Source organism: Pristis pectinata, chromosome 3 (assembly GCF_009764475.1).
Source record: "Pristis pectinata isolate sPriPec2 chromosome 3, sPriPec2.1.pri, whole genome shotgun sequence".
Taxonomy (NCBI): Eukaryota; Metazoa; Chordata; class Chondrichthyes; order Rhinopristiformes; family Pristidae; genus Pristis; species Pristis pectinata.
Window position 1 is genome coordinate 144,624,561 of NC_067407.1, and position 20,109 is coordinate 144,644,669.

General features: G+C 46.3%; 1 protein-coding gene across 2 annotated transcripts; it reads right to left on the reverse strand.

The window, feature by feature from the left end:
• Window positions 1-851: 851 nt before the first annotated feature.
• Window positions 852-19,770, reverse strand: rpl7l1 (ribosomal protein L7-like 1). 2 transcript variants are annotated; one of them, XR_007956056.1, is made up of 8 exons: window positions 19,685-19,770; window positions 16,429-16,537; window positions 12,320-12,483; window positions 12,083-12,220; window positions 9,744-9,853; window positions 6,941-7,151; window positions 5,159-5,244; window positions 852-2,587 (listed from the first exon to the last, which is right to left on the reverse strand). XR_007956056.1 is itself a non-coding variant. In XM_052012757.1 (7 exons), the coding sequence occupies exons 1-6, from the start codon at window positions 19,711-19,713 to the stop codon at window positions 6,943-6,945; spliced, it is 759 nt and encodes a 252-aa protein (XP_051868717.1). In that variant the 5' UTR covers window positions 19,714-19,770; the 3' UTR covers window positions 852-2,587; window positions 6,941-6,942. The 2 variants fall into 2 exon arrangements, 1 of the variants encoding a protein (XP_051868717.1); XM_052012757.1 differs by lacking the exon at window positions 5,159-5,244.
• Window positions 19,771-20,109: the final 339 nt, after the last annotated feature.

Consider the following 20,109-nt stretch of genomic DNA (forward strand, 5'->3'; position numbering starts at 1 on the left):
GTGGTAGCAGATGGTGTTTAAGAGGTTGTTAGATAGACAAATGAACATGTAGGGAATGGAGGGATATACAGTAGATCACATACAGGCAGAAGGGATTTAGTTAATTTGGCATTGTGTTCAGCACAGACATTGTGAGCCAAAGATCCCCACCATCCAGGCCATGCCATCTTCTTGCAGCTACCATCAGGCAGGAGGTACAGAAAGCTGAAGTCCTACACCACCAGGTTCAAGAACAGCCTTCAACCATTTGGTTCTTGAACCAACTGGCAAAACCCTAATCACTAGTTTATACATCACTATGACCACTTTGCACTACAATGGACTTTTTGTTCTGTTTTCTTTTAAAAATTGTGTATACTTTTTCCTTGTGAATGCTGCTTATCTAATGTGATGTGCCTCTGATGCTGCTGCATGTATGGTTTTCATTGCACCTGTGCACACATGTACTTGTGCACATGACAATAGACTTTGACTTCCTGTGCTGTACTGCTCTGTTATTTATGGATGTTAAAAGCAGTTCAAGTTAATTCGCCCAGATCTCAACAGAGTGAAATGGATCTCAGCACATTTTGAGCAAATCTGGGTTACTGAAGTAGTTGAAATTATGTACCATTAAGGGCCAGGTCATTAGCCTTACAAAATTAAAGTAATTGCACTGAATTTGATTCTGCATGGATTTAACATAAAAACTGAAATTTTCTGTCCCTCAAACCATGGATGTTGTGCCATTAACCCTGTCTGTGCCAGAATAGCCAATGATTGAAGTCAGAGCAAAAAGGAAACGCTGGAAACACTCATTTGGTCAGGCAGTATTTGTGGAGCACATAAGAGAAACATCACATCCGGTGAAATGACTTTCAGCGTAAATGTTAACTTTATTTCTATCTCCACAAATGCTGCAAGTTTTACATTTTAACATTTATTTGATTTCCAGCATCTACAACATTTTTTCATCAATGTGGAAATTTGGCTTTTGCAAGGGCAAATAGGGTTCAGACCTCTTCACCAGCTTAGTCCAAACATGGCCCAAAATGATTGATTTCAGACCTTGCCATCAAGGCATCACTTGTTAGTGTTGCACCAAGGGAAAACTGAAGTTGGCATATATCAAGAGGAATGCAGGAGGCTGAGGGGTTACCTGATGGAGGTTGATAAAATTAGAGGCAGATGGGGTAGATATTCAGAATTCCACCCCCCTCCCCCATGGTAATCAGATACAATCACTACATTTAAGAGAGACTTAGACTGGTAATTAAATAGGCAAGGCAGAGGAGGATATGAACCTAATGAGGGCAAATGGGATTGGTGTAAATGGGCAAAAAGGTCAGCATGGTGTGGTGGGCTGAAGGGCCTATTTCAGTGCTGTACAACTCAATGCCAATGGTTGGAATCACTCAATGTACAAAGGAAGATAATTGCTAGTCAATCAACCAGCCCAAAGGACATTACTACAGGAATTCCTCAGGGCACTGAGGTCCAACTACATTCAGCTGCTTCATCTATGACTTTCCATCTATTGTGTCAAAGTGCAATAATGATTGCATGGATTCGATTCAACTCACTTTTCTCATCAAATGAAGCAACCAATGACTATTTTGCAGAATAAGGTTCAGGCATAGGCTGATGTGGCAAGTGATATTCACAAAATAGTCCCAATGACCATTTTAGCAGCTCTCCTTGAAATTCATTGACATAATTATAATACCATAGTTATAACAGCAGGTCAAGAGTTTGGGTTTCCCATAGAAAGGGACTCAGCTCCAGATTCCCCAAAGCCATCTTCAAGGCATGCCATGAGAGTGATGGAATACTCTCCTGGATGAGTGCATTTTCAACAACTCGAGTTTGAAATCATACAGGCCAAAGCAAGCTATTTGACTGGCATATCATTCACACTCTCGCAGTCATTCCCTCACTAGTGTACACTTCAACTATAGCATGCAGGATCTACAAAATGCACTGCAGTTATTCTCGCAGGATTTCCCAAATCCATGACCGCTACCACTGAGGACGAGGGTTCCAAGCTGCACACTATTCTGACTTAAAAAGGTTTATTTTTCCTCTGCTGCTGTTGGTTTAAATCCAAGAATCCAGCTCAATAGTAACATGCAAGTGCCTTCAAGGTAGCTCACCACCATCTACTCGAGAGCAATCAAGGATGGCAAATTGAAAACTAATGTAACCAGTGATGCATATAACCCAAATAAATGAACAAAAACTTCACACCATTAAAGATCAACAAACTCCACTGATTTGTGAATCAGATTTTTGTCAATAATCTGATATTTAACAGAAATTCAAATCCACTAACAATTTTAATGCAAATCTCAAGTCGTCAAAGTCTGCTTGCAACAATTTGTAGACGTTCCTATTCCTTTATGGTTGCTGCTTTCTTCAGCCAGAACAGGATCTCCTTCCAGCCCTGGGTCATCAGTTAATCTGGGCACTGGACAGTCTCTGCTGATGATCTTGCCTTCCACTGTGTCTGAGATAAGAACATCTTAAAGCTGAATATCAGTCTGTAGAGGTTTACTATACATAGTATAGGTGGGCAAATCCCATACTTGGCCATTTATCTATAAGGGATCTGCGAAAAGAAAACAAAAATCAGTGATATATATGAACAGCTATCACTGTCAAACAGTTATACAAGAGCAAGATGGTATTTCATTTTTACAAATGCTACTCTGGGTGGATGGTGAGCACAATATTCCTTTGCAATCTTTGAGTATCCTGGGCAGATGGTGACAAACTCTGAGCTGCTGCACTCTGTTGTCCTGAAGTTTGATGTATTTGAGTGGCCAATTCCAAGGATGAACATTGTGGAACTGGAAAATGGTACAGGCTAGAACTGAAATAAAGACAACTGTTTTATAAATTTCTGATGAGAACTGAAGTTAACCTTCCACAAAGACTCACTGATTTGCTGAAAATATCTGGCATTTTTTATTTAAAACATCTGTTTTGCATCCCTAGAAGAGTCTTTAATGACCTAAGAGTTTCATCTTTATTGACATTCAAGTTACAAAATTACACTTAGTGAAATATTTCCAAAAATCTCTCATGACTGTGTGACCAGATTCTGCTCTAATTCCATCTACAAGTTTGCAGATGATACCACTGTAGTCGGCCGTATCTCAAATAATGATGAGTTGGGGTTCAGGAAGTAGAGAGCTTAGTGACATGGTGTCAACATAGAACAGTACAGCACAATACAGGCCCTTCAGCCCATAATGTTGTGCTGACCTTTAAACCTAACCTAAGACTATCTAACCCCTTCCTCCCACATATCCCTCTATTTTAAATTCCTCCATATGCTTATCTGTCATGACAACAACCTTTCCCTCAATGTCAGCAAAACAGAAGAGCTGGTCACTGACTTCAGGAGGAGGAGCGATTATACATGCTCCTGTCTACATCAACGGTGCTGAGGTTGAGAGCTTCAAGTTCCTAGGAGTGAATGTCACCAATAGCCTGTCCTGATCCAACCCGTAGATGGCCAGGAAGCTCACCAGTGCCTCAGGAGGCTGAAGAAATTTGGCATGTCCCCTTTGACACTCACCAACTTTTAATGATGCACTATAGAAAGGATCCTATCTGAATGCATCACAGCTTGGTATGGCAACTGCTCTGCTCAGGACTGCAAGAAACTGCAGAGAGTTATGAACACAGCCCATCACATCACGGAAACCAGCCTCCCCTCCATGGACTCTGTCTACACCGCTCGCTGCCTTGGTGAAGCAGCATATTCAAAGACCTCACCCACCTGGGTCATTCTCTCTTCTCTCCCATCAGGCAGAAGATACAGGAGCCTGAGGGCACATACCACCAGGCTCAAGGACAGCTTCTATCCCACTGTGATAAGACTATTGAACGGTTCCCCTATGCGATGAGATGAACGCTTGACCTAACAATCTACCTTGTTTGACCTTGCACCTTAATGTCTACCTGCAATGCACTTCCATGTAGCTGTGACACTTTACTCTGTATTATGTTATTGTTTTTACCCCGTACTACCTCAATGCACTGTGCAACGAATTGATTGGTATATTCTCAAAGAGCTCCAGTAAGTTTGTCAAACAGGACCTGCCCTTCCTGCATCCATGCTGTCTCTGCCTGATGGAACCACTTCTATCCAGATGTCTTGCTATCTCTTCCTTAATGATAGATTCAAGCATTTTCCTGACCACAGACATTAAGCTAACTGGCCCATAGCTACCTGCCTTTTGCCTACATCCTTTTTAAAACTGTGGCGTGACATTCGCTGTCTTCCAATCCGCTGGGACCTGCCCAGAGTCCTGAGAATTTTGGTAAATGATCACAAATGCCTCTACTATAACTTACCCCATTTCTTTCAGTACTTCAGGAAAGGGGGCGGTGTACGTGCACCTGTCTACATCAATGGTGCTGGGGTCGAGAGGGTTGAGAGCTTCAAGTTCCTGGGAGTGAACATCACCAACAGCCTGTCCTGGTCAAATCACGTAGAAGCCACGGCCGAGAAAGCTCACCAATGCCTCCAACTTTTTACAGATGCACCATAGAAAGCATCCTATCTGGATGTATCACGGCTTGGTATGGCAACTGCTCTGCCCAGGACCACAAGAAACTGCAGAGAGTTGTGGACACAGCCCAGCGCATTACGGACACCAGCCTCCCCTCCTTGGACTCTGTCTTTACCTCTCGTTGCCTTGGTGTAGAAGCCAGCATAATCAAAGACCCCACCCACCCGGGACATTCTCTCTTCTCTCCTCTTCCGTCGGGTTGAAGATACAGGTGCCTGAGGGCACATACCACCAGACTTAAGGACAGCTTCTACCCCACTGTGATAAGACTATTGAACGGTTCCCTTATACAATAAGATGGACTCTGACCTCACGATCTACCTTGTTGTGACCTTGCACCTTATTGCACTGCACTTTCTCTGTAGCTGTGACACTTTGTACTGTTACTGTTTTTACCTGTACTGCATCAATGCACTTTGTACTAACTCAATGTAACTGCACTGCGTAATGAATTGACCTGTACGATCGGTTTGTAAGACAAGCTTTTCACTGTACCTCGGTACGTGACAATAATAAACCAATATCAATACCAATACCATCCCATCAGGACCAGGGAAATTGTCTACCTTTAGGCCCACTAGTTTGCTCATCACTACCTCTTCTGTGACAGCGACTGTAGCGAGGTCCTCAGCTCCCATGGCATCCATAACATCTCTCTTTGGCACGTTAGACGTGTCCTCCACTGTGAAGACCGACACAAAATAGTCGTTCAAGGCCTCGATCATTTCCACATTACCCAATATTAATTCCCCTTTCTCATCTTCCAAGGGACCTACGTTCACTTTAGCCGCCCTTTTCCACTTTATATGATTATAAAAACTTATCAGTTTTTATATTTTGTGCTAGTTTACATTCATAATCTATCTTCCCTTTCATTTTTGCTTGCTTAGTGGTTCTTTGTTGCTTTTTAAAGTTTTCCCAATCTTCCAGTTTCCCACTGCTCTTGGCGACATTGTATGCATGAGCTTTTAGCTTGATGTCTTTTATTTCCTTAGTTATCCGCGGCTGGCTCTCCCCACCCTTACTGTCCTTGCCTTTAAATGGAATATACTTTTGTTGAGCGCCATGAAAAATCTCTTTGAAAGTCTGCCGCTGTTCCCTAACTCTCCCACCATACAGCCTGTGGTCACAGTCTACACTCGTCAACTCCTCCCTCACCCTGTTGTCATCTCCCTTGTTTAGGCATAATACACTGGTTTTAGATCAAACTATTGCAGTCTCCATTAGTATGAGAAATTCAATCATACTGTGATCACTCTTTCCAAGAGGATCCCTAACTACAAGATCGTTAATTTTACCTGTCTCATTGCACAGGACCAGATTGAAGACAGCATTTTCCCCAACATGCTGTTCAAGAAAGCTATCATGGATGCATTCTATGAAGTCCTCCTCAAGACTGCCTCAACCAACTTGATTTCCCCAATCTATGTGGAAGTTAAAGTCCCCCATGACAACTGCCGTTCCATTCTAACATGCATCAGATATTTCTTGGTTTATTGCCTGTGCCACTGTAATGTTATTATATGGTGGCCTATAGACAACTCCCACCAGTGATTTTTTTTCCCTTTACTATTTCTATTGGACACAACATTCTGCTCCTTAAATCTAGTATTGTCTCTCACTATCACCCTGATCTCATATGTAATTAAAAGCACTATCCCACCTCCCCTACCTTCCTGCCAATCCTTCCATATTACCTGATACCTTGGATATTTAATTCACAATCATCTCCACCCTGCAACCACATTTCTGTAATGGCCACTAAATCAAACCCCTTTTTGTAATGATTTCACTGACCTTGTTTTGAATACTATGGGCATTTAGATAAAGTGCCCTCATACTCATTGTCCTTTTAGAATCAAGCAACCTTTGTGTCCTTTGCATTTGACTTGACTCATCACAGACCTCCAGTCAGAATAACACCCCTCCACAACTACCCTCTGTCTTCTATGGCCAAGACAATTCTGAATCCAAACCACCAAGTCACCGTGGATCCCATGCATCTTAATCTTTAGGATCAACCTATCTTGAGGGACCCTGTCAAATGCTTTACTGAAGTCCACGTATACAACATCCATTTCCCTATCTTCATCGATCATCCTCATCATCTTCTCAAAGAACTAAATCAAATTTTCTAAGGCATGATCTGCCCCACACAAAGCCTTGCTGACTGGCCCTAATAAGGCCACGTTTTTCCAACTGTGACAGTGGAATTTTCCAAAAGGAACAGTGGTACTGATGATAATTTAGATTCCTTTTTAGTCTGAAAAACAAATGCTTGACATTTTTGTCCCTTATTATAATACTTTTGAAGTCAATATTTCCCAAATCAGCATTATTCGCAAGTTCCTGGTCTCTGGTCAGAACCAGACCTTTACCTTTAATTGAGCTGACGAATGAGCTTGTTGATTTCTTTTCCACGGTGTCCAGTCTCTCCAAATTCATTGAGAAATCCCATTTTATTCCTTGCTGCGTGTCGAGCTACTGAGAGCCTGAAGGGCCGGAGAAAATTGCGGGCCTCCTTAAAGTATTTTCCTACTGTGTAGATCTCACATATCAAATCCTCAAGACAAATCAATCCCCACTTTCCTGTAAAGAAAATGCAGGCAATAAATCTCCACAAAACTATTTTACAAACCCCCGCCATCACACCTGGAATGTTAGTTGTCTGTCCTGGCCTTCTGTCTCTGATATAGTGACCTCTTTCCTCCTATCCATTAACCATTTTATACATTCCCATTTTATGAAATGTTTTCACTCTAAACAATCCGATTGACATCCTGAATTTTGCTTTTCTGTGAGACTTTATTACATACTCTTCTTACAGCCCCATACCTATGTACTGCATTCATCAACTCTCTCTGTACTTTGCATGAATGACGGCGAGATTAGGGAGGGGTGTTTTGATATTCTAAGGCATGTTGATAAGAAGGAGGAGGTGTGTGTACTGAGAAACATTAAGGTGGATAAGTCCCCAGGGCCTGATGGGATAGATCCCAGTATACCGAGGGAGGCAAGGGAGGGGACCTTTAGCCACAGGCAAGATCCCAGAAAATGAGAGAATAGCCAACATTGTTCCTTTGTTTAAGGGCAACAGGAACAAACAAGGAAATTACAGACTGGTAAGCTGTACACCAGTGGTACAGAAATTACCAGGGACAGGACTTGCTCTCATTTGAAAAGCATGGTCTTATGCTGGAGAGGTCTTGTCTCACAAATATGATTAAGCATTTTTTGAGGAAGCAATGAAGATAATTGACAAGGGTAGTACAATGGATGTTGTCTATATGGACTTGAATAAAGCATTTGACAAGGTCTCTCATGGTAGGCTGGACCAGAAGATTCACATGGGATCCACAGTGAGTTGGACACAAAATTGGCTTAGTTATAGAAGGCAGGGTAATGGTAGAAGAGAGTTTCTCTGGCTGGAGCTCCATGACCAGTGGTGTCCCACAAGAATCAGTGATGGGACCGATCTGGATGAAAATGTACGTGGTCTGATTAGTAAATTTGCAGATGACATGAAAATTGGTAGAGTTGGGGACAGTGAGAACAGTTGTCAAAGCATACAGTGCAATACAGGTCAATTGGAAATTTGGGTGGAGAAAGGGCAGATGGAGTTTAATCTGGACGTGTCAGGTGTTGCATTTTTGAAGCTAGATGGTAAAAAAGGCATACAACATACTTGCCTTCATTGGTCAGGGTGTGGAGTACATAAGTTCAGAAGTCACATTACAGCTGTATAAAACTTTGGTTAGGTCACATTTGGAGAATTGTGAGCAGTTCTGTCACTGCATTACTGAAGGCTTAGGTGCAGAAGAAACTCAACAAGATGTTGGCAGGATTAGAGGGCATATGCTACAAGGAGGTTGGACAAACTTGGATTGTTTACTCTGGAGTGTCGAAGGTTGAGGGGTTCATAAAATTATGAAGAGCATAGATGGGGTGGATAATGTCTTTTTCCCAGGATGGAAATGTCAAATACTAGAGGGCACAGCTTTCTGGCAAGAGGGGGAAACTTAAAGGAGATTTATGTGGCAAGTTTCCTTTTAACACAGAGAGTGGTGGGTGCCTGGAACGCGCTGCCGGGGAGGTAGTGGAGGCAAAGAAGATAGCAATGTTTAAGAGGCATGTAGATAGACACATGATTATGCAGGGAATGGAGGGATAGAGACCGTGGCAGGCAAATGTGCAGTTTAATCTGCTTGGTACAGATATTGTGGGACGAAATGCCTGTTCCTGTGCTGTACTGTTCTATCTTCTATGTCAAATGCAGGAGAAAAGTATACAGTAAATGGGAGGACTCTTAGGAGCTTTGATGTTCAGAGGGATCTTGGGATGCAAGTCCATGGCTCCTTGAAAGTAGCAACACAAGTGGACAGGGTGATAAAGGTGATGTACAGAATGCTTGCCTTCACAGGCTGGGGCACTGAGTATAAAAGTTAGGAAGTCATGCTGTAGCTGTATAAAACTTTGGTTAGGCTGCATTTGTATTGTGTGCAGTTCTGGTCGCCACACAGTAGGAAGAATGTAGAAGCTTTGGCGAGGTGCAGAAGAGGTTCATCAGGATGTTGTGTGCATTAGAGAGTATTAGCTACAAGGAGAGTTTGGACAAACTTGGATTGTTTTCTCTGGAATCCTGGAGGCCAAGGGGTGACCTTGAGGTTTATAAGATTATGAGGGGCACAGGTAGGGTAGGTAGAGTCTTTTTCCTAGAGCGGGAAAATCTAGAACTAGAGTGAATTGGTTTAAGGTGGAGGGGAAAAATTTCAAAGAGATCTGAGAGGCAAGATTTTCCACACAGAGAGTGGTGGTTATATCGAATGAGCTTCTGGAGGAAGTGGTAGAAGCAGAAACAATTATGGTCTTTAAAAGGCACCTGTACAAATGCTTGGATAGGAATGGAATTGAGGGACACAGGCCTAATGAGGACAAATGGGATTAGCGTAGATGGGCATCATGGTCGCCTTGGACAAGTTGGGCCAAAAGGCCTGTTTCTGTGCAGCACAACTCTATGAGATTGACAGTTTGCAATCTGAGTTACTATCTCATACCCATCTTCCCTCAGCAACCTGAGAGGCACATATCTGGACTGAGTGACTTGTTAACTTTGGAATTAGAACCTTAATTATTTTTATCCTCTATTATTCCCTGATGATGTTAGCTTTGTCTATGTGTTACCCAGGTGTTCCTCGATGATTGAGTTGTCGGTTAGAGGCACACGTTTCTTGTTGACTTTTGCTTGACCCCGTTTCAAAATAAGTTCACGGATAGATTTTAAATTAGGAAACCTGCAAAGAAGATGTGTAAATCAAGATGTGTAAACTGCTCACATTAATGAAGTGACACTGCATGCAGATTGTCAACACTGCTCTTCCCAAAACAGCACAAATCCTCAAGTCCTTCTTATTATCAGTGACCCCACACTACGTGTCCCTATCTATGCTGTAATTTGCCTGTAAGCTTAAGGTATTAATTGTCCAAACATTGTTGCCCAACTCCTCTCCTGCAATTTGATCTTGCCTCTCCATCCTACCATCATGGGCTGATGGTACATGGTACAAGTCTTTGGTAAGGCCGCACTTGGAGCTTTGGTCACCCTGTTATAGGAAAGACATCGTCAAGCTAGAGAGGGTGCAGAAGAGATTTACGAGGATGCTGCCTAGACTGGAGGGCCTGAGATATAGGGAGAGGTTGGCCACGCTAGATTATGCCTCGGAGGTAACTCCTTTACACAGAGGGTAGTGAGTACCTGGAATGAGCTGCCAGAGGAAGTGGTCAAGGCAGGTACAGCTTCAAATGCTAGGGCATTTTGAGATAAAGAACGAGGTAGTGTTGGGTCTTTGAAGAACATTAAGGTGGATAATTCCCTAGGGGCTGATGGGATATACGCCAGGTTATTGAGAGAGGCAAGACATGAAATTGCTGGGGCCTTGATCAATACCTTCGTGTTCTCTCTGGCCACCGGTGGATTCCCGGAGGACTGGCGAATAGCTGATGTTGTTCCATTATTCAAGGAGGAAAATAGGGATAATCCTGGTAACTATAGACCAGTGAGTCTCACATCAGTCGTACGGAAATTACTGGGGAGGATTCTCAGGGATAGGATTTATGAGCATTTGGAAAACCATGAGCTAATTAGGGACAGTCAACATGGCTTTGTGCAGGCCAAGTCGTGTCTTACTAACTTGATTGAGTTTTTCAAAGGGGTGATGAAGGTGATCGATGAAGGTAGAGCTGTGAATGTTGCCTACGTGGATTTTAGTAAGATGTTTTGACAAGGTCCCTCATGGGAGGCTCATCCAGAAGATTAAGATGCATATGATCCATGGTGAATTGGCCATTAGATTCAGAATTGGCTTGCCCATAGTAGTGGTCGATGGGACCAATTCTGGCTGGAGGTCTGTGACTGGTGGTGTTCCACAGGGATCCAGACTGGGACCTCTGCTGTTTGTGATATATGTAAATGACCTAGATGAAAATGTAGATGGGTGGGTCAGTAAGTTTGCAGACGATACAAAGATTTGTAGTGTGGTGGATGGCGTAGAAGACTGCCAAATGATACAGCGCGATATAGATCTGTTGCAGATATGGGCGGAAAAATGGCAGATGGAGTTTGTATTGCACTTTGGGAAATCAAATGTAAAGGGACAATACACAGTTAACAGCAGGACCCTTAACAGCACTGATGTACTCCAGATGCACCAGATTCCAGCATCTGCAGAATCTGTATGATGTACAGATCTTGGGATCCAAGTCCAAAGCTCTCTGAAAGTGGCTGCACAGGTTGATTGTGCAGTAAAGGTGGTGTCTGGCATGCTTGCCTTTATTAGTCAAGGCACTGAGTTCGTCAGGAAATTATGTTGCAGCTTTATAAAGCTCTGGATAGGCCATATCTGAAGTACTGCATTCGGTTCTGGTCTCCCCATTATAGGAAGGATGTGGAGGCTTTGGAGAGGGTACAGAAGAGGTTTATCAGGATACTCCTGGATTAGAGGGCATGTGCCATAAGGAGAGGTTGGACAAATTTGAGTTGGTTTCTCTGGAGCAGCAGAGGCTGAGGAGGGATCAGAAAGAGGTTTATAAGATTATGAGAGGCATAAATAGACAGCCGGGGTTTCCCAGGGTTGAAATGTTTAATAATGAGGGCATGCATTTAAGGTGAGACGGGGCAAGTTCGAAGGAGATGTGTGGGGCAAGTTTTTTTTCCCCCCAGAGTGGTGGGTGCCTGGAATGCACTGCGATGGGTGGTGGTGGAGGCAACAATAGGGGCGTTCAAGAGGCTCTGAGATAGGCACATGAATGTGCAGGGAATGGAGGAATATGGATATTGTGTAGGCAGAAGGGATTAGTTTAGTTGGACATTTGATTATTAATTTAATTAGTTCAGCCCAACAACATGGGCCGAAGGGCCTGTTCCTGTGCTGTTCTATGTCCCATGTTCAGGTCTTTTCCAGATCCTATACGCTTCCAAGCACAGTGGTTTTGAAAGTATCTACAAACAGCAATTCTGTCCTTACCCCCAAGCAACATAGGGCTCCACCACCTTAAGCATCTTCAACGATGTCTTATTCAACTTCACAAATGCTCCACTGTAGATCTTTCGGAGCCGTAACATCTGAACAACTTTCCGCACTTTAGGGCTGACCCCATGAATCCTGCAAAATGTTTGATGCATTTAAAGGCTAAGCATTGTTCATCCAAGTTCAGAATAGATCTGCACTTTCTGCACAGATGATGGCAGCTGTGATACTCACGGTCTGAGCCGCACTGCAAAGGCCAGCTTCTGGCCCTCGGGCACATCAGCCCTCACCGGCTTCTTTGCCATCCGAACAAATCTGACTTCATCCCGGTATTTCCGCCTGGAGTCTTTTATAAAATTCTCAACCCGCTTAAAACGAATCTGCTTCCCCTTCTGAAGCTGAAATGAAGAAGCAACTACACTTAAAATCTAGATCAGTATGAAGGTACAGACATTCAGCAACCAGTTCAGTACCCAGGTCAAAATAAAATTATAATCAGCCCCCTAAACTCAGCCAGTTGAAATTTATTAATTGTATTTTAAGAGGTTATGTAATAAAAGGCCATAATTCTTCATAATTTTGGTACTTAGGCCTCATAAAATACTCCACAAGGAAACTTGCTGCCACTTTTCCTGCATCTATTGCACACAATTGGCTACTCTCCCATACAGCCAGACTGTGTGTGACCGAAAGTTAGCACCAGAAACACTAGTCACATAGTAATACAGCACGGAAACAGGCCCTTCGGCCCAACTGGTCCATGCCAACCATAGCACCCTCCCTGTTAGTCCCAGTTGCCGACGTTCAACCCATAACCTCCAAGCCCCACCCCTCCCATGTGCATATCCAAATGCTTCTTAAACGTTGCAATTGTATCCACCTCGACCACTTCCTCTGGCAGCTCATTCCAGGTATTCACCACCCTCTGTGTAAAGAAGTTACGTCTCCTTTAAATCTCACCCCTCTTATATCTGTGTCCTCTAATTTTGGACTCCCCAACCCTGGGGAAAAGACTATGACCGTCCACCTTATCCGTACCCCTGATGACTTTATAAACTTCTGAAGTCACCCCTCATCCTCCTACATTCCAAGGAATAAAGATCCAGTGTGGCCAACCTCTCCCTATAACTCAGCCCCTCTCGTCCAGGCAACATCCTCTTTAATCTCTTCTGCACCCTCTCCAGTTGACAATGCATCTCCTATAACAGGGTGACCAAAAGTGTACACAATACTCCAAGTGCGGCCTCACCAGCGACTTATATAACTGCAACATAATGTCCCAACTCCTAAACTCAATGCCCTGACTGATGAAGGCCAGTGTGCTAAACACCTTCTTCACCACCCTGTCTACATGCAAGGCCGCTTTCAGTGAACTGTGCACTTGTACTCCTAGGTCCCTCTGTTCCACAAAACTCATTATTGCCCTGCCATTCACTGTATGTCCTACCCTGGTTTGCATGTCCCAAATGCATCACCTCACACTTATCCAAGTTGAAATCCATTTGCCATTCCTCAGCCCATCTCCCCAACTGATCAAGATCATTTTGCAATTCATTGTAACCTGCTTCACTACCAAGTGAACTAACAAGTCCTCCTAATTTAGTATCACCAGCAAATTTGTTAATCGTGCCATCTACATTCATATCCAAACCACTTAAACACATAATGAATAATACCAACACCAACCCGAGGTAGCCCACTAGTCACAGGCCTCCAGTCAGAGAATCGACCTTCAAACATCACTCTCTGCTTCCTATTATCGAGCCAATTCTGAATCCACCTCACTAGCACCCCCTGAATCCCATATGACCTAACCTTCCAGATCAGCCTGCCATGTGGGACCTTGACAAAGGCCTTGCTGAAGTCCATATATACAAAATCCACTGTCCTACTTTCATCTATCCCCTTCGTTATCTCTTTGAAAAGCTCCAAAAGATTTGTCACACACGACCTCCCATGCACAAAACCATGCTGATTGTTCCTGATCAGGCCATCATCCAAGTGATGGTAGATCTTGTCCCTCAGAATTCCCTCCAGTAACTTCCCTACAACTGATGTCAGGCTTGTGGTTCCCTGGCTTGTCGATACCCTTCCTGAACAATGGAACAACAACAGCCACCCTCTGGTTTTCTGGAACTTCGGCAGTGGCTAATGACAAAGCAAATATCTCTACAAGGGCCTCTGCGATTTCTATCCTGTTCTTCCATAAGGTCCAGGGATGCACTTGGTCAGGTCCCGGGGATTTGCCCACCTTAATGTGCTTCAAGGATGCAAATACCTCCTTCCTCGTAATTTGCAGATGTTCCAAGACCTCACTACTTATTATCCTCATTTCTTTGGCATCCAAGATATTCTCCTTGGTAAGCACCGGGGAGAAAACAGACATTAAAAATCTCCTGCGGCTCCACACACAGGCAGCCCTGATGGTCCTTCAGAGAACTTAGTCTCTCCCTAGTCACTCTTTTTACTGTTAATATAACCGAAGAACCTCTTAGGATTACCTTTAACCCTGCCTGCCAAATCCATCTCATTCCCTTTTGTCCTCCTGATTTCCCTCTTAAGCCTTGTCTTAAACTTTTTAAGTTCGTCAAGGGATTCATTTGTACCCAGCTGCCTAAATGCAATGTACACTTCCTTCTTTTTCCTGACCACAGCCTCGATATCTCTCATCAGCCAGGGTTCCCTGAACTTGGTATATCTACCCTTCACCCTAACAGGAACATGTTGCCCCTGGACTCTTGATATGGTTCTCTTGGCCACAATATCCCAGTACCTAGAGGCAATCCACACCCTCAGTTCTTCTGCCTTACCTGTTACGCTACGCGCATTGAAATAGATGCAATTTAAAGCAGTGATCTTATCTGCCCTTTTACTGTAAACATGGATATCCTGATTGCCAGGCTTAGGTTCTTTGGTTGCTGCATATACTGTCTTCCCACTGATTTTGCTCTCGAGTCCCACCCCCCTGCCAATCTAGTTTAAACCCTCTCTGGTGGCAAATTCAAATTTCCCCGCTAGGATATTGGTACCCCACCCCCCCCCCCCGGTACAAATGCAATTCGTCCCGTGGACTTGTACAGGTTGTCTCTGCTCCAGAAGAGACACCAATGATCCAAGAACCAGATTTCCTGCCCCCTGCACCAACTCTTCAGCCACACATTCATCTGACCTACCTTTCTATTCCTGGACTCACTAGCATGTGGCACTGGGAGTAATCCGGAGATCACAACCCTTGAGGTCCTGCATTTTAATTTCTTACGTAACTTGCTATACTCATTCTGCAGGACCTCATCCCTTGTTCTGCCTATGTCATTTGTACCAACATGTACAACGACCTCTGGCTGTTCACCCTGCCCCTCGAGAATTTTTTGCAGCTGCTCAGAAACATCCTTGACCCTGGCACCTGGAGGCAACACACCATCCTGGCATCTCTTCTGTGGCCACAGAACCTCCTGCCTGTCCCCCTATCGATCACTATCGCCCTGGCTGACTGTACCCTCAGAGCCGGCCACAGTGCCAGAGACCTGACCACTGCTGCTAGCTCCTGAAAGAACATACAAAGAAACTACAGTATTTCCATAAAATTGAACTGATCTCAACCATGTCTCTGAGGCAAGTGTACTACCCACACATTAGGCATGAACAATATTGATGACCTTGATTTATCTGAAGATGCAGAAACCAAATGAGAACATAGCAGCAAACGCATGATTGAATGTCCAGAAAGGAAAACCTGAAGTACGCCATCAAGCCCCTCATGTTTCTAGTCTAACAAGAAACATACTGTGACTAGGTAGTGGAAGCAGATATGACTGTGGCATTCAAGAGGCTTTTAGACAGGCACGTAAATATACAGGGAATGGAGGAACATGGATCACATGCAGGCAGAAGAAATTAGTTTAATTTTGCATCATGCTTGGCACAGACATTGTGGGCTGAAGGGCCTATTCCTGTGCCGTAATGATCTATGTTCTAATATTTCTCGACATTAAGTATGACAGGTGAATGGATCAAGGCAAAAGCTTTTCCAGAGAAAGGGAGAAGCTCTTTTAGAGGTAGAGTATGCAGTCCTTAAGTAAGTGGTCTTCCTTCTTGGAATTCCATTATAAACTAATGGAACATAAAAAAACTGGGTAGCAACCGCACCATTGAATAATTTGGCTGTTCCCACTGTGGACTGTGCGCAGTTTGCCATTCAGGCGAAATGACAGGACCTCCAGCCAGGATTCCACTACAGCCAGACAAGCTATGCAAGTACAGTTTGTAGCAGTGAGAGAGGGAGTTCTGCAAATGCTAATCAAAGTAACATTACATATTATCAGTGCAATGAAAGTCCTTCAGACCTTTCGCTTTTCCTGTAAGGCTTGTTTGGCCTGGGTAGCTTTAATAGCTTGATAAGCTTTCCTCCTCTTCAGCAGGTTCTCTGGGACAAGTGGCAGCTTCCTCCTCTCTCTGAAAAACAAAAGCAAAGTTCATCTGCGATTATAAAAAGATGACAGACTCTCAAAGGAAAGTTGTGGACACAGCCCAGCGTGTCACAGAAACCAGCCTCCCCTCCTTGGACTCTTGTTGCCTTGGCAAAGCAGCCAGTATAATCAAAGACCCCACCCACCCAGGTCATTCTCTCTTCTCTCCTCTTCCATCAGGTAGAAGATACAGGAGCCTGAGGGCACATACCACCAGACAAGGACAGCTTCTACCCCACTGTGATAAGACTATTGTTTTTATGCACTCTGTACTAACTCAATGTAACTGCCCTGTGTAATGAATTGACCTGTGCGATCGGTATGCAAGACAAGTTTTTCACTGTACCTTGGTACAAGTGACAGTAGTAAACCAATACCAATAAGAAAGGCAAATGCAATGTTAGCATTCATTTTGAGAGGACTAGAATATAAAAGCAAGGATGTAATGCTAAGGCTTTACAAGGCATTGGTCAGACCACATTTGAAGTATTGAGAGCAGTTTTGGGCCCTATATCTAAGGATGTGCCAGCCCTGGAGAAGATCCAGAGGAGGTTTACAAGAATGACCCAGGGCTGAAAGGGTTAACTTATGAGGAGCATTTGATGGCTCTGGGCCTGTACTCGCTGGAGTTTATAAGGACGGACGGGATCTCATTGAAACCCATTGAATATTGAAAGGCCCGGATAGAGTGGACGTGGAGAGGATGTTTCCAGTAGTGGGAGAGTCTAGGACCAGAGGGCACTGCCTCAGAACAGAAGGACGTCCCTTTAGAACAGAGATGAGGAGGATGAGTGAACAGTCAGAGACTTTTTCCCAGGGCAAAAATGGGAAGTGATTGGAGGAATGTATTGGGGGGGGGATTGCCACAGACGGCCGAGGAGGCCAAGTCATTGGATATATTTAAAGTGGAGGTCGATAGGTTCTTGATTAGTAAGGGCATCAAAGGTTACAGGGAGAAGGCAGGAGAATGGGATTGAGAGGGAAGAATGAGCCAGCCATGATCGAATCCTTCTCAATAGCCTGATTCTGCTCCTACATCTCTCCTAAGTCCATTCTTAAGCACCTTCCTGGCTACCTTGTAGCCCTGTCTGATCCTCACTTCCTAAACCTTAAGTAAGCTTCTTTGTTCCTCTTCATGAGAATTCCACTTTTCTTGTCAAACATGGTTCCTTCACCCTACCATCCTTTCCCCGCCTCAATGGGACAAACCTATCTAGAACCCCATGGAAGTGATCTCAAAACAACCTCCAGTTCCACGATGATGCTGGAACTCAGCAGGCCAGGTGGCATCCATGGAGAAAAGCAGGTGGTCAACGTTTCAGGTCAGGACCCTTCTTTAGACATATTGTATCAGGAATCCTTCCTGGACACATCTAACAAATTCTGCCCCACTTAAACCTTTTGCACCAAGGAGGTGCCAATCAATATTAGCAAAGTTGAAATCACCCATGACAACAACCCAGTTATTTTTGCACCTTTCCAAAATCTGCCTCCCGATCTGTTTTTCAGTATCTCTGTTGCTATTGGGGGATCTTTTGAATACTCCCAATAGAGTGATTGCTCCCTTCCTGTTTCTGACCTCCAACCACACAGACTCAGTAGACGATCCCTCCAGGACGTCTTCCCTTTCTATAGCTGCGATACTATTCCTGATTAGCAATGTCACTCGCCCACCTCTTTAACCTTCCTCCCTGTCCCTTTCGAAACATCTAAATCCAGAACATCCAGCAACCATTCCTGCCCTTGTGACAGCCAGGGGAGTCCGGGAGAATATTCCTGTCCTTATGACACCCAAACTGCCTGTTCCTCTTGGCAGTCAGCTACCTACCTGGTTGAAACTTTGGACCGACCATCTCCAATTATAAAAACAATACTTCATCATCACCATCTCTCCCATTACTAAGCCAATTTTGGATCCAATAATCCTGAGGATTTAAATACTTTCACTCTCATGGCATATCCCAATAACTGAGGAAGCAGCATCAGATGAAAGATGAGCCATGAGGGTAATGTATGGTGGAGCAGGCACCAGATATCTAATTACCATTTAAATTTGCTGATCCAGGATACAAAGCTTGGTGGAAACATGGGACATGACATGAATGCAAAGAGACTTCACAATGAGTTGGGGCGGTGGGGGGCGGGGGGAGTTGGGCAGTGAGGCAGTCGGGGATGGGAGTGTCAAGCTGGGAGTGTGTGTTGGGGTGTCAGGCGGGGGGAGGGGAGAAGGGGTGTGGGGGGTGTCAGGCGGGGGGAGGGGAGAAGGGGTGTGGGGTGTGTCAGGCTGGGGGTGTGCGCGGGAGGGGGGGGGGAGACATAGCGGGAGGTATGACGTTGGTCGCCCCATCTAGCGATCGCAGTGACCATTTTCTTCCACACGCCACCAACCCCCCCACCCCCGGATCACGGCAAACCCACCTCCCCCGTATCACGCCGAGCCCCCCCCTCCGCCTCACGCCGACCCTCCCCTTCCCCCGCCAACGTCCCCCTCCCCCCCGCCGCCCCCCTCCCCCCCGCCGCCTCACGCCGCCCCCCTCCCCCCCGCCGCCTCACGCCGCCCCCCTCCCCCCCGCCGCCTCACGCCGCCCCCCCTCCCCCCCCGCCTCACGCCGCCCCCCCTCCCCCCCTCCCCCCCCCGCCTCACGCCGCCCCCCCTCCCCCCCCGCCTCACGCCGCCCCCCCTCCCCCCCCGCCTCACGCCGCCCCCCCTCCCCCCCCGCCTCACGCCGCCCCCCCCTCCCCCCCCCCGCCCCCCCCTCCCCCCCTCCGCCCCCCCCTCCCCCCCTCCGCCGCCGCCCCCCCCTCCCCGCCTCCCCGCCGCCCCCCCCTCCCCGCCTCCCCGCCGCCTCACGCCGCCCCCCCTCCCCCCCCGCCCCCCCCCCCCCCCCCCCCCCCCCCCCCCCTCCCCCCCTCCCCCCCCCGCCCCCCCCTCCCCCCCCCGCCTCACGCCGCCCCCCCCTCCCCCCCCCGCCTCACGCCGCCCCCCCTCCCCCCCCCGCCTCACGCCGCCCCCCCCTCCCCCCCCCCGCCTCCCGCCGCCCCCCCCCCCCCCCCGCCTCACGCCGCCCCCCCCCCGGACACCCCCACCCCCCGGATGGCGGCGGATTGTCGTGGCCCCCGATCCCGCGCTCACCCGGACTCCATCGCCGTCCCCTCGCGCATGTGCGGAAGGTCCGATCCTACGCATGCGCGGAAGGTCCGATCCTACGCATGCGCAGCGCTGCCCCCCGCGACCGGAAGTCAAAAATAAACTTTATTCACAAACACGACAGGAGCGGCGGGAACCTCCTCCACCCGCGGCCCCGCCCACCCGCGGCACCGCAGCCCCGCCCACCCGCGGCCCCGCCCACCCGCGGCACCAGGTCCACCCGCTCCACCCTTTCCCCGCCCCTTCGGACCAACTCTCCCCTCTTGTTGTCCAGTCTGGATGAAGGGTCTCGACCCAAAACGTTGACTGTTCATTTCCCTCCACCTGCACGATAAGAGATAAGATTCTTCATTAGTCACATGTACATGGAAACACACAGTGTGTGTGTGGAGTGTTCTGGGGGCAGCCCG